The following is a 14,989-nucleotide window of genomic DNA, read 5'->3' as shown; positions in this document are numbered from 1 at the left end:
CTATATTCTGATTTGTTAATATGCATCTTATTTACTATTCTCTTGAGTTCCTTGAAGACTAGGAGCATGTTTTATGTATCTTTATATATCCAATTCTTAGTTCAGTGCTTAGCACATAGTAGGCACTCAAAATATACTGTGGAACAAATAATGATTAATGGAGAACTTTGAAGCAGAGGCGACAGATATAAATGATAGATACAAAGTATGAAACAGTATGATATATTTGGGATACGTTAAAATAGGATATATGTTTACATTTAGAAGACATATGTTTACATTTTAATACTTAGTTATGACTTTTAAAATATACACATAAGTAAGTTTTAAATATAATGGAAATTTGACCTGAGTCATATGAAAAAAAATCAAACAGTTTTATACCAGAGATTTCTGTTTTTGTTTTTTTTCCCCCCAATGGCTATTAATGAAGTTAACTTCATGGAATGTTGAGATTTAGTAGAAATCTTGGTGATTTCTTTGGAGGGAACTCTGGGAAGTGAAATAAGAGTTAAGTGCAAAGGTCACATCATTAGGACTGGTGCCATGGGAGCCAGAGAATTTGGAGGCCCAGACAAAGGGCATGATGGATACTTGTTGAGTAGGCATAGGTATGTCCTTAACCATGTTTTTAATATGTGTGTGTATCTTTATATGCAGATGGCAAAAAATGAGCTCGATGTCTTTGCTCTTCAAACGTACACCTCCTAAGGCCTTTGAAGTGGAACATGATTTTAAGTTTTTCAAGTCTCTTTCTTCTCCTAAGGTAGCTTTAAAAAACAACAAAAAATATCACTTTGCTTTTGTTTTTCTGAATTTAATATGTCCAGTGTATTCGTTTCCTATTGCTGCTGTTACATGTCAATAGAAACTTGGTGGTTTAAACCATACAAGTTAGTTATTTCACAGTTCTGTAGAAGTCTGACTTGCGTCTCACTGGTGTCGCCAGAGTTGTGCCTCCTTCCGGAGCCCCTAGGCAGAATCTCATATTCCCGTTTGTGGTTCTCTTCCTTCACCTTCAAAGCCAGAAAATCCTATTCTTCTGTGATCTCGTCTCTCTGAACAGTTGGAAATGCTTTTAAAAATTCCTGTGGCTAGATTGGGCCCACTTGGATGATCCATCTCAAGTTGCTTAATGTTAGCCACATCTGCAAGGTCCCTTTTGCCAAATGAAGCAATATATTCACAGATTTGGGGTGGGAGGAATAGTGTGTGAATATCATTGGTTGCCATTATTCTGCCTATCACAGATAGAAAAACTTCTCTTTGCGCAGAATAGGAGAGAAATGTACATTGCGATTTATTCTATTTCAATTTCTAAAACTTCTAAAAAATGAATATAGCCTCTGAGCCTTTAGGCTAAGGTCTAAATGCTTTCAAGATGTGGTGCTGGAGAAGACTCTTGAGAGTCCTTGGGCTGCAAGGAGATCAAACCAGTTAATACTAAAGGAAATCAACCCTGAATATTCATTGGAAGGACTGATGCTAAAGCCACCTGATGCAGAGTCAACTCATTGGAAAAGACCTGATGCTGGGTAAGACTGAAGGCAAAAGGAGAAGAGGGTGTCAGAAGATGAGCTAGTTAGATAGCATCACCAGTGTCAAAAGATGAGCTGGTTAGATAGCATCACCAACTTGATGGACATGAATTTGAGCAAACTCTGGGGAGATGGTGAAGGACAGGGTAGCCTGGCGTGCTGCAGTCCACGTGGTCACAAAGTGTGGGACACAGATTAGTGACTGAACATAATCACCGCCACCAACTGGAAATAATTAAAATGGATTAATAAAAATGGATTTCTTCAAGATCTTCCACAATACAAACCAAATTTACCTCTGATTAAAACTTATCTCCCATTTCTAACCTATAGTTGTCTGACCCTCTATGCTGCTGCTGCTAAGTCACTTCAGTCGTGTCCAACTCTGTGCAACCCCATAGACGGCAGCCCACCAGGCTCCCTGTCCCTGGGATTCTCCAGGCAACAACACTGGAGTGGGTTGCCATTTCCTTCTCCAATCTGATTCTCTATAAATCAGGCTAATTGTTTTTTCCTGAACATTTCTCTCAGTCTCCTGTCCGTACAGTCCACCTGGGCTACCTCTGCCATAACCATCATCTCTCTCTGTCAAAGTCCATCCTACTTTGCCACTGACAAAGTATTAGTATCCAGTATAGGAAAAAATCAATAATCAGAAAAGATGGTCCAGTTTAAAAAAGGGTCAAATACTTGGATACCTCACAAAAGAAAAAACAAACAATAAGTAACTGAAAAGATGCTCAGCCTCATTAGTAATCATGGAAGCACACATCAATAATATTATAAGATAGCATTTTATACCCACCAGATTGGCAAATATCAAAAAGTCTGACAATCGGTGTGCATTTAGAACAATCAGAACACTAATCTGCTGGTGGAAATAGTGTAAATTGCTAGAATCACTTTGGAAAATTATGTGACAGGCATTATCTAGTAAATTGAAAATAGGCATACTCTACCAAGTATCAACAGAAATTCCTAAATCACTTCATGGGAAATAGATGGGGAAACAGTGGAAACAGTATCAGACTTTATTTTTTGGGGCTCCAAAATCACTGCAGGTGGTGACTGCAGCCATGAAATTAAAAGACTCTTACTCCTTGGAAGAAAAGTTATGACCAACCTAGATAGCATATTGAAAAGCAGAGACGTTACTTTGCCAACAAAGGTCCGTCTAGTCAAGGCTATGGTTTTTCCAGTGGTCATGTATGGATGTGAGAGTTGGACTGTGAAGAAAGCTGAGCACTGAAGAATTGATGCTTTTGAACTGTGGTGTTGGAGAAGACTCTTGAGAGTCCCTTGGACTGCAAGGAGATCCAAGCAGTCCATTCTAAAGGAGATCAGCCCTGGGTGTTCTTAGGAAGGAATGATGCTAAAGCTGAAACTCCAGTACTTTGGCCACCTCATACGAAGAGTTGACTCATTGGAAAAGACTCTGATGTTGGGAGGGATTGGGGGCAGGAGGAGAAGGGGACGACAGAGGATGAGATGGTTGGATGGCATCACTGATTCGAAGGACGTGAGTTTGAGTGAACTCCGGGAGTTGGTGATGGACAAGGAGGTCTGGCGTGCTGTGATTCATGGGGTCACAAAGAGTCGGACATGACTGAGCAACTGAACTGAACTGAACTGAACTGACTAAGTGTCAACAGAAATTCCTAAACATGTGTTTAGGAGGCAGGAACAAGACAGCTCATAACAGTACTATTTGTCACAGCAAAAATCTGAAAGCAGCCTAAATGCTCATCAATAGTATAACTGGTAACTAAATTATGGCCTATTTATAAATTAAAATACGATGGAGCAGTAAAAATAAATGAACTCAAATAACACTTCCCTACACGGATGGATGTTTGAAACATACTACTGAATAAGACAAGTTGTGCATAGGAATATATACATAGTCATTTCATTTTGATAAAAATAGAGGAAAGGCAAAAGTAAACAAAATACTGTTTTGGCAAAAAGTTATATAAAAGGTAAAATTATATAAACAAAAGCAAGAGAGTTAAGAACACAACATTCAGATGGTCATTACGTTCGAGAGAAGATGAAAAGGACTGGGCACGGGACAGTGACAACCTCGAGTTGATGGCATTGTTCCAATTTGTAAAACGGAATATGTCATTTTTCACAGCATCAACTTCATGTTTGATAAGTATTTAACACTTTCCAAATGAAACCATTTTATAAACCCTCATTTTCTGTCGAAAGGGAACTCGGATAGCTTCGCCCAGAAGACTGGGTGACAGGCAAGAAAGAGACTGGCTGTGGAATGAAACAGACTCCAGTTTAATCTTAGGTGTTATTTTATCTTAACTAATAATCTAATCTCTCAAAGAGTTTTTTTGAGGATTAAATGAGAAAATGTATATGAGGTACATTGTAGGCATTCAATAAATGTTAATTCCACTTTCCCCAAAGGCCCCCATCTCTCCCTGTCTTGTGTCTCATAACAGGTTCACTTACCATGTTCTACACTGAAGTAGAACCATTGGTATACTGACTCTTACTTCTCCCCTCCACCAATAAATCATAAGCTCTTTATGGGCAAAGATACATGTATAGCATGTAACAAATGCTTGATCGTGTTGAACAGCACAACCTAAAAATAAAGATTGATATTCACATTTAATATTCTTTTCCAACTTGAAGTGGTAACTGTTAAAGTAATTTAACTGAAATGTTAAATAAATTTGGGGAAATCTTTAGAAAGGTTTTAAAGCTCTTGAAACAAATGAATGCACTCAATGTTATAAGGCTTGGCCTCTTCTTACCACATCTTTATCTTCTCAGTTGGTTGGTAAAATAACAAAGGTTTAATGCTTGATATAAAAATACATTTCAAGTAGGAATCTGATTTCTACTAGCAATTTTATTTTCCCCATTCCTTTTCATTCACAATTGTGTAAAATTTGTTCACTTCTTTTCATTTCTTTTTGACATATTGTTATTAGTAATAATAATACAATAGATTTAAATCTTACATTTGTAGCACCTTACTATATATGTTTTGTTCTCATAAGTTGTCAACAGGGAAAGAATTTGCTTAAGACCATGCAAATAATAAGTGGAAGAGTCAGAATTTGATTCCAGGAATTTTGCCACTGATATAAAGTGCCCTTTTCATTAAACATTCACTCCTCTCTTTGCAGATTCGAAAACATGCCTTGGAAGGTTTCATGACTGAGAACAGAGAGGCAGGGATTGTTTTTGGTTCTCTGCCCATATACAGGGTGAGTTGGAGGTATCTAGGACTAGAGTGATTCCAGAATAATTAGGGAATCTGGCATCTCATTCCTGACCTTAAGCAAGCAATCACATGAACCAAGCAGAAAGATGATTCCATAAACATGCTGAATCCAAAACCAGAGAAATCTTTGGGTTTCTGTGTCAGTGGCTTTGATCATTTTCTGTCATTCCACATTGAACAATACTACAGAAAAGTATTTCAGACTTTACCCTGGCTCTTCATCACCTATAGGATAAAACTAAATGCCTTTAGCCTGGCACCTCATGGTCTGACCTCCACCTGAACCGTATAACCCCATTTTCCACCATATTCTCCCATGTACACTACACTCCAGTGTGCTGACCTACCATTCCTTAAGCATCTCTGCTCTTCCCTCTACTGTGACTGCCTGTGCTGCTCCTCTGCCAATAACTCCTCCACCCCTTGTTTCCCTCCAGATCCCTACTTCTCCTTCAAGTCTCCAACCCAGATAACCTCTGTTGTTTAGTTAACCAAGAATAATAAACCAAAGACAAAACATTGCACCCTAATTTTAACTTATAATATTGTTTTATAAAATGTTACTTCTCTTTCCCAAGACCAGGTTGATAACCTCCTACAGGTATTAAACAGTTAAGCTATAGATGCTGCTAAGGGGAAAGCATCAGAATTAATAGTGGACTCCCGGGATGGTGGGTATGTTTTAAAGCAGTTGGACCTTCTCACTTCCTATCCCCCACCCCTGAATTCATAATACAGAATTTATCACCTTAAGTATGTCTCATTCTTTATTTATGGCTCCTAGGTACCAAGCCCCACTAGTCTAAGATTCCTTCCACTAATTGGTTCAGAAGCACAAAGGGAATCTTCAGATGGCATTCATGGAAAGAAGAAGGGAAGCCATGTTCAACATGAAAAAGTGAGTTAGTACTTAGAATTCCACAATGTATACCATTTTGGTTTGGATTATTTCTTATTTCTGGGCCTAAAATTATCTCAGGTCTGACTCTGTCTACAAATATTCCAGGATGCATATGTTTTAGCTCAGTGAGAAGGAAAACATAAATTTCCAGGACAGACAGAAAAATCAAGCAGGATCTCTGAGCCTGGGCAAATTAACATCCTAGAGTTAATTTCAAACTTAGGTTCACTGACTAATTTTAAAAGCCAGGCAGTATGGCATGACATATCTGATGGCTGTGTAGCCATTCTTACTTTCTAATATTATTGTATCTGCAGGATGGAGCCAAGATAACAGTAAGTTTCTGGCTCACCAGCCAAGTCAAGGAGAATCTTTTCCATGTATTAGTAGGAAAACTAACAGAAAACTTTATAGCTAACATGGTATTTTTATAAATGATTCTTTGATTTTCACAAAGATCACAAAGAAAATATTATACATTCATCTTAGAACTGGGGGAAAAAAAAAGGAACCAAAAGGGTGATTAAAATGACTTACCAAAGATCATATAAAATTAAGTCATAACCTGAAGTCAACTTTTTACTCCAAATATCATGCTCAGTCTCTTAAAATAAACAGCCTAAAAAACTAAAACCTTAAAACTGCTCTATTAGTTCTAGGAAGTTTGTATGAGCCTAATTTAAACTATGGCCATGTATCTAGTTATTCAAATTGATCAAATATTAAGAGGAAGATCTAACAAGTAGTAATTTTAATTTTAATTTTTTGACCACAACACACGGCATGTAGGATTTCTTAGTTATCCAATCAGGGATCAAACCCAAGCCCTCTGCAATGGAAGCACAGAGAGCTAACAACTGGATCACCAGGGAATTCTATTTTCATTTTTTAATTTATAGTTTATATTGGAGTATAGTTGATTTATCAGTACAATGTTATATTAGGTTCAGGTGTACAACAAAGTGATTAGGTTACATATATACACACTTCTAGTCTTTTTCAGATTCTTTTCCCATATAGATTATTCCAGCATATTAACTAGTCTCCTCTGTGCTATACAGTAGGTCCTTGTTGATTATTTTCTATATATTAGTATGTATATGTTAATCCCAGGGATTCTTCGGTGGCACTAGTGGTAAAGGATCCGCTTGCCAATGCAGGAGACACAAGAGACGTGGGTTTGATTTCCTGTGTCTGGAAGATGCCCTGGAGAAGGAAATGGCAACCCACTCCAATATTCTTGTCTGGCAAATTCCATAGACAGAAGAACTTGGTGGGCTGCTGTCCATGAGTCACAAACAGTCGGACATGACTAAGCACACAACATATGTTAATCCCAACCTGTTAAATCTCTCCCCTCAGCCTTTCCCATTTGGTAACCATATGTTTCTTTTCTAAGTTGGTGAGTCTGTTTCTGTTTTGTAAATAAGTGCATTTGTATAATTTTTTAGATTTCACATATAAATAATATCGTATCTTTCTCTGCCTGAATTACTTCACTGTGATAATCTCTAGATCCATCCATGATGCAACAAGTGGCATCATTTTGTTCTTTTTTATGGTTGTTCCATTGTATATATGTACCATATCTTCTTTATCTATTCCTCTGTCAATGGACATTTAGGTTGCTTCCATGTCATAGCTAAACAGTGCTGTAAACTGTGCTGCAATGAACACTGGGGTTCATGTATAATTTTGGCCCATCTTTTTCTCTGGATATATGTCGTGGAGTGGGATTGCTGGATGATATGGTAGTTCTACTTTTAGTTTTTAAAGGAACTGTTACACTGTTCTCCATTGTGACTGTACCAATTTATATTCAAATCAATAGTGTAGGAGGGTCCCCATCTCTCTACACCCTCTACCTACAAGCAATAAGGGAGTACTTATTGCTTGTAGACTTTTTGATGATGGTCATTCTGACTGGCGTGAGCTGGTGTCTTGTAGTTTTGACTTGCATTTCTCTAATAATTTGTGATATTGAGAAAATTTCATGTGCCTCTTGGTTATCTGTCTGTATTCGTTGGAGAAATGTCTATTTAGGTCTTCTGCCTATTTTTTAATTGTTTTTTTTTTTTGATAGATAAATACAAACAGCTGTTTGTAAATCTTGGAGATTAATCTCTTGTCGATTACATTGTTTGTAAATATTTTCTCCCATTCTGTGGGTCATTTTATTGTTTTGTTTATAGTTTCCTTTGGTGTGCAAAAGCTTTTAAGTCCAATTTGCTTACATTTGTTTTTATTTCCATTGCTCTAGGAGATGGACTGAAAAAGATATTGCTGTGGTTTAGGTCAAAGTCTGTTTTGCCTATATTTTCCTCTAAGAGTTTTATAGTATCTGGATTTACATTTAGGCCTTTAGTCCATTTTGAGTTTATTTTTGGCTAGGACTTCCAAAACTACGCTGAATAAAAGTGGCAAGAGTAGGCAAATTTCTCTTGTTCCTGATCATAGAGGAAATGGTTTCACCTCTTCATTATTGAGTATAATGTTAGTTGTGGGTTTGTCATCTATGTTTTTTTATTATATTAATGTAGGTTCCCTGTGTGCCCCCTTTCTAGAGAGTTTTTAATTATAAATGGGTGTCGAATTTTGTCAAAACCTTTTTCTGGATCTATTAAGATCATATAGTTTTTATTTTTCAACTTGTTGACATGGTGTATCACACCAATTGATTTGTGGATACCAAACAATCCTTGCATCCCTGGAATGAATCTACTCTGTGGTGTATGGTCCTATTAATGTATTGTTGGATTTTGTTTGCTAGTATTTTGTTGAGGATTTTTGCATCTATATTCATCAATGATACTAGCCTCTAATTGTCCTTCCTTGTGGTAACTTGGTCTGGTTTTGGTATCAAGGTGATGTTGGTCTCATAGACTGAGTTTGAGACTGTTCTTTCCTCTGTGATTTTTTTTTTTTTTTTTTTTTGATAGTTTCAGAAGGATAGGTGTTAACTCTTCTCTAAATGTTTGATAGAATTTGCCTGTGAAGTCATCTGGTCCTGGACTTTTTTTGGGAGTTTTAAAATCACAGTTGCAATTTTAGTACTTCTGATTGGTCTGTTCATATTTTCTATTTCTTCCTGGGTCAGTCTAGGGAGGTTGTACCTTTCTAAGAATTTGTCCATTTCTTCTAGTTTGTCCATTTCACCGGCATAAATTTCTGGCAGTAGTCTCTTATGATCCTTTATATTTCTGTGTTGTTTCTTATCTCCTTGTTCATTTCAAATTTTATTGATTTGAGCCTCTTTTTTTTTTTTAACTTGTAAGAGAAGTAAGCCTTCATTTTCTCATTTTCTTGATGAGTCTGGCTAAAGCTTTATTGATTTTATCTTTTCAAAGAACCAGGCTTTAGTTTCATTGATTCTTTCTATTGTTTTCTTCATCTCTATTTCATTTATTTCTGCTCTGATCTTTATGCTTTCTTTCCTTCTAATAATTTTGGGTTTGATTGTTCTTCTTTAGTCGCTTTAGGTATAAGGTTAGGTTATTCAACATTTTTCTTGTTTCCTGAGGTACGCTTTTATTGCTCTAAACGTCCTTCTTAGAATTCCTATTGCTATATCCCATTGGTTTTGGATCATCATGATTTCATTTGTCTCCAAATATGTTTTAGATTCTTCTTTTGATTTCTTCAGTGATCCACTCATTGTTCGGTTGCAAATCAGCTAGCCTCCACAGGTTTTTATTGTCTTTTTTTTTCTTATAGTGATCTATCCAGGAGAAAATTTCATGTGCACCTGAATATGTATTCTGCTGCTTTTGGATGGAATGCTATATAAATATTGATAGAGTCCATCTGGTCTAATGTGTCATTTAAGGGCTGTGTTTCCTTATTGATTTTGTTTCTGGATTATCCATCAATGGATGAAAGCTGGTGTTAAAGTCCTCCACTATTATGTATTACTGCTGATTTCTCCTTTTATGGCTTGCCTTCTCCTTTTATGTTAGCCTTGCCTCATATACTGAGGTGCTCCAATATATATGGGAGCACATATATTTACAATTGTTATGTGTTCTTCCTGGATTGATCCCGTGATCATTATGTAGTGTCTCTCTTTGTCTCTTTCAAAACTCTCTATTTTAAAGTCTATTTTAACTAATACAAGTATTATTAATCTAGCTTCTAGAGAGTTTTACTTGCATGCAGTTATCTGTTTCCATCCCCTTACTTTCAGTATGTATGTTTCCCTAGATCTAGTGTGGATCTCTTGTAGAAAGCATATTTATGGGTTTTATTTTCATATCCATCCAGCCAGTCTAAGTCTTTAGACTGTTGCAGCATTTAATCATCTTATGTAAGGTAATTCTCAAAATGTATGTTCTTATTGCCATTATGTTCAGTTTTGAATTTGTTTTCATCTGTTTTTCTTCCCTTCCTCTTTTGTTCTCTTCTCTAATGATCTGATGGCTATGTTTAGTGTTGTTTTTTCTATTTTGTGTGTATATATCTGTTGTATATTTTTTATTTACAGTTACCACAAAGTGTTGATATACAGTCCATATATAAATGATTAAGTTACTGTTCTCTTCATTTCAAATGCATTTCCAATGTTCTGCATTTGTACTTGCCTATTATCATCATTGCTGGTTTTTTTTTTTTTGGATGTGCAGCATGTGGAAAACTAAGTCCCCTGAATCTTCACCACCAGACTGCCAGCGAAGTCCCACGGTTGCTAATTTTGGATATCACATTTGTAGTGGATGATTTCCTACCTTTACTGCATGTTTGCCTTTACTGGTGAGCTTTTGCATTTGCAATTGTCTTCTTTCTAGTTGTGGTCTTCTTCTCCACTGAGAGAAGTTCCTTTAGCACTTGTTTAAAGCTAGTTTGGTTTGGTGGTGCTGAATTCTCTTAGTTTTTGCTTGGCTATAAACCTTTTCTCTTTTAAATCTGAACCAGAGCCTTGCTATACAGAAGTATTCTTGGTTGCAGTTTTTCCCTTTCACCACTTTAAATATATCATGTCACTCTCTTCTGTCTTACAGCTCACTTATCCATTTTTCTGCCTCCTTTATTCTGCTATTGATTCCTTCTGATGTATTTTGCATCACAGTTACTCTATTGTTCAACTTTGTTATTCTTTATATTCTTTTTCATCTGTGCTTCCATTCTTTTTGAAAATATAGAATGGTTTTTACTATCATCACATTGAATTCTTTTTTGGGTATACTGCCTATCTCCATTTTACTTTTTTGTTCCTTCATCTGGAATATATTCCTCTGCTATCTTTTTGCCTTTCTTTTTACTGTCTCCATTCTGCAGGCTGCAGGAATGTAGCTCCTCTTGCTTCAGGTGTTTGCCCCTGGTAGCTGAGTCTGGCCTAAGAGGGTTGTGCAGGGTTCCTGGTGGAAGGAACTGGTACCTATCCTCTGGCCAGTGGAACTAAGTTTTGTCCCTCTGGTGAGCCAGGTTGTATTGCAAATGAACCCCTCCTGTCATCTCCTTGTCATTTTGGTTGGTTCCAGTCTTTTTTGTTAATGGTTTTTCAGCAGTTAGTTGTGGTTTTGATGTTTTCATGAGAAGAGGTAAGCTCGAGTCCTTCTACTGTACCATCCTGTCTCCTCTCTGACAAATTTAGACATTTCTTAACCTAGACTTTTGAAATCAAATGAGTTTAACTTTTTATATGCATGTCTTCCAAAAATACCTAATTGAAAACTTTCTCATTTGTGGGATCATCACTTGACTTTATTATTTTTTTTGTAAGTCAGTGGACTCTGATGATATTAATATAGAATATCTATACCTTACAAAAACCTAGGAAGCTTCTTTATGTTTTATTTTAACTAACCATTTACAGATCAGGCAACAAATCCCAAGAATGGATAACTGCAGAGTTAAGTAGTTTTAAAGCCTTTGCTCTTCTTCCATGCCCTGCTGCAGCCCCACCTCCTGTATTTTTTTAAACACATTTTTACCCTGGAGGCACACAGGAGAGTTAAACTACTATTTATTTAACTATCCTCTTTTAGGATATTATTTAACTATCCTCTTTTAGGAGGATTAAAACCTCTACAAAAGTTAGTGGCAAAACTTGACTCCGAAAAATTGTGCTCATCATATAATCCAGTTATTAATTATCTGTCCTTTATTTCTCAGGTACAACGAAGGAGAAGTCTGAAAAGAAATTTGGTCCCACAAGTAAACCTGGCTTCTTCTTTCTTCCCAGCCATCCCCAAGTGAAAAGAGAAAAATCAGAAGTGGCTGCTGTTATCTGAGCTATACATCAAAGGGCAAGGACTCAATTATATTCCAGTCTTTATTTCAGGATGAAAGTGAGGGTCTATCAATCAGATATTGTTATCCATCTCTGTATCCTCACGCCATCCTGTCTGTGGATAAGATTACTCAGGGTGCTCAGATGACCTCATCTCTGAATATCAAGCAAGTAGCAAGCAGCCAGTTTGCCAATGTTTTTCCTTCATGGAAATCACTTACTGAATAGGCAATATTTCTTATTCACTCTCAGGAAAATGACACATAAAGAAAAAAAGAAAATAAATAGCATAAAGTAGATTTAAAATAATACAGTTATCAATGACTAGCTTTCCACCTCTCCCTATTGTTCACCCTAATTTATAACCTGAATTATTATCAGAATGCTTGCAGCAGGAGGCAAATTACTTATGTGTCATGCTATGTGCAATCAACGAGAATTATTATTAAAAAAAGTGTCAATCAGGCCTCTAGCATTTGTCTTATTTATTTAGAGAAATGTCATATGGAAGAAAATGTCCAGAGTTTCTTAAAGTTAGAAGTTATTTGCAATTAGTCTATATTGATTCCAGATGTTAGAATTTCAATGGTTATCTGATGTTGCCAGGGTCCATCTTTTACTGATACCTATATTAACTGACAGAGAAGTCAATGGCACTCCACTCTTGTACTCTTGCCTGGAAAATCCCATGGATGGAGGAGCCTGGTAGGCTGCAGCCCATGGGGTCGCTAAGAGTCAGACACGACTAAGTGACTTCACTTTCACTTTTCACTTTCATGCATTAGAGAAGGAAATGGCAACCCACTCCAGTGTTCTTGCCTGGAGAATCCCAGGGATGGGGAGCCTGGTGGGCTGCCGTCTATGGGGTCGCACAGAGTCAGACACGACTGAAGCGACTTAGTAGCAGCAGCATATTAATTGCTTCTGATATTTTGATCAAATGATTAATTACCATTGGGTACTCATGTAAAAAATAAAAGCATCTACATTTGATGAATAATAAATGAGATTTTAAATAAGTCAAATGAAGAAGGTATCAAGAATTAAAGCCTAAAGACTGGCTGAACCAGGTCTCTTTGGGAAAATATTTAGGGTTATAAGTAATAAAAGCATTCTGCTGTCAAGTATTAGTCTGTTTTCCACAAAGCACAAGGCCACATGGGAAGAAAAACCTATGGTCCCTGAGCATTTGATACTGCCTTTACATTCTAGGAAGGGTTTTATGGTTCTGAAAATCATAACAACTTTGGAAAACTAAACTAAAAAAACCTTTTATTATGTATCAGTTCAGTTCAGTCACTCAGTCGTGTCCGACTCTTTGCGATCCCATGAATCGCAGCACGCCAGGCCTCCCTGTCCATCACCAACCCCTGGAGCTCACTCAGACTCATGTCCATCGAGTCACTGATGCCATCCAGCCATCTCATCCTCTGTCATCCCCTTTTCCTCCTGCCCCCAATCCCTCCCAGCATCAGAGTCTTTTCCAATGAGTCAACTCTTCGCATGAGGTGGCCAAAGTACTGGAGTTTCAGCTTTAGCATCATTCCTTCCAAAGAACACCCAGGACTGATCTCTTTCAGAATGGATTGGTTGGATGTCCTTGCAGTCCAAGGGACTCTCAAGAGTCTTCTCCAACACCACAGTTCAAAAGCATCAATTCTTCGGCCCTCAGCTTTCTTCACAGTCCAATTCTCACATCCATACATAGGCATGTACTAACCATGGTAAGTCTAATTAACTTAACATCCATCCCCATAGATAGTTACAATTTTTTTTGTGTTAAAAAAGTCTAAGAGGACTTTCACGCTTCCCTGGTAGCTCAGACAGTAAAGCATCTGCCTACAAGGTGGGTTCAACCCAGGATTGAACCCGGCTTGGGAAGATCCCCTGGAGAAGGAAATGGCAACCCACTCCAGTATTTTTGCCTGGAAAATCCCATGGACTGAGAATCCTGGTAGGCTACAGTCCACGGGGTCACAAAGAGTCGGACACGACTGAGCGACTTCACTTCACTTCAAGAGGATTTTCATGATCTACTCTCTGTGACCACATGGGGGAGCAGCTACAGTGCAGGTACCTGAGGGTTGCTGAGGAATTTTTTTCAAACGATCTACTCTCAGGAACTTTTTAGATATACAACACAGAATCATTAACCACAATCACAGTGCTATATGTTACATCCTCGTGACATTTATTTTATAATTGGATGTCTACCTCTCAACTTCCTTCATCCATTTTGCCCCCAGAAGACTCCTTTTTTAAAAAAATTCTAAAAGTAAAGATGAAAATTCAAAGGACCTCATGAAAATGATTTCATTTCTGTCTTTAATCTCAGTTGTAAAAGGTCATTTCATCCCCACAGATTTCCTAGAATAAAACAATATTGAATACCCTGCCATGCACTAAATCCCTTTAATGTGGCATTCAGGGCTCTAAATTAGCATCCCTCTTCTTTTTTCACTGAAGGATTCTCTCTGGCCTCTTTTTACAGAAACATACAATTTCTTGACCCTCTTATGACTAAAAAAATATTTTGGAATTTTTGCACATTATGTAATATATGATTGTATTTTAGTCAGCATACTGTTAAGAATGGCAGTATAATAATAATATTTAATGATATACAAAATATGTAGAAAAATTTTGTCGTTTTAATTTCCTTACTGATTTAAAATGCAGTATTTACATTACAATTCAGACATATGGGGAGAAAAAGGGTTTTAAGACAAGTTTATCCTGGTATGTAGATAAACACAAATCACAAAAACTCATCACAAAAGTCTTATAAGGAGGCAAGAGGGTCAAGGGCTACTCTCATGACTCAGATGGTAAAGAATCTGCCTGCAATGCAGGAGACCTGGGTTCAGTCCCTGGGTTGGGAAGATCCCCTGGAGAAGGGAATGGCAACCCACTCCCGTATTCTTGCCTGCAGAATCACATGAACAGAAGAGCCTGGTGGGCTACATGGGGTAACAGAGTTGGACATGACTGAGCAACTTTCACTTTTTACTTTCAAGAGGGTCAACATTGATAAAAAGAGATTTGACAACAGAAGCAGACTTGGGTGTAAT

General features: G+C 37.2%; 1 protein-coding gene across 1 annotated transcript in view; it reads left to right on the top strand.

The window, feature by feature from the left end:
* The window catches only part of WDR64 (WD repeat domain 64), a 121,110-nt gene extending 108,586 nt beyond the window's left edge, over positions 1-12,524 (top strand). Inside the window, exons 25-28 of the mRNA XM_061382520.1 lie at positions 661-766; positions 4,694-4,774; positions 5,576-5,689; positions 11,801-12,524. Coding sequence (XP_061238504.1) covers positions 661-766; positions 4,694-4,774; positions 5,576-5,689; positions 11,801-11,884 — 385 coding nt within the window. The 3' untranslated portion in view covers positions 11,885-12,524. The remainder of the gene's footprint in view (positions 1-660; positions 767-4,693; positions 4,775-5,575; positions 5,690-11,800) is intronic.
* The last annotated feature ends 2,465 nt before the right edge of the window (positions 12,525-14,989 follow it).

Source organism: Bos javanicus, chromosome 16, assembly GCF_032452875.1.
Source record: "Bos javanicus breed banteng chromosome 16, ARS-OSU_banteng_1.0, whole genome shotgun sequence".
Classification (NCBI taxonomy): domain Eukaryota; kingdom Metazoa; phylum Chordata; class Mammalia; order Artiodactyla; family Bovidae; genus Bos; species Bos javanicus.
The sequence above is the reverse complement of the archived record's forward strand: the minus strand, read 5'-3'. Positions and strand labels throughout refer to the sequence as shown.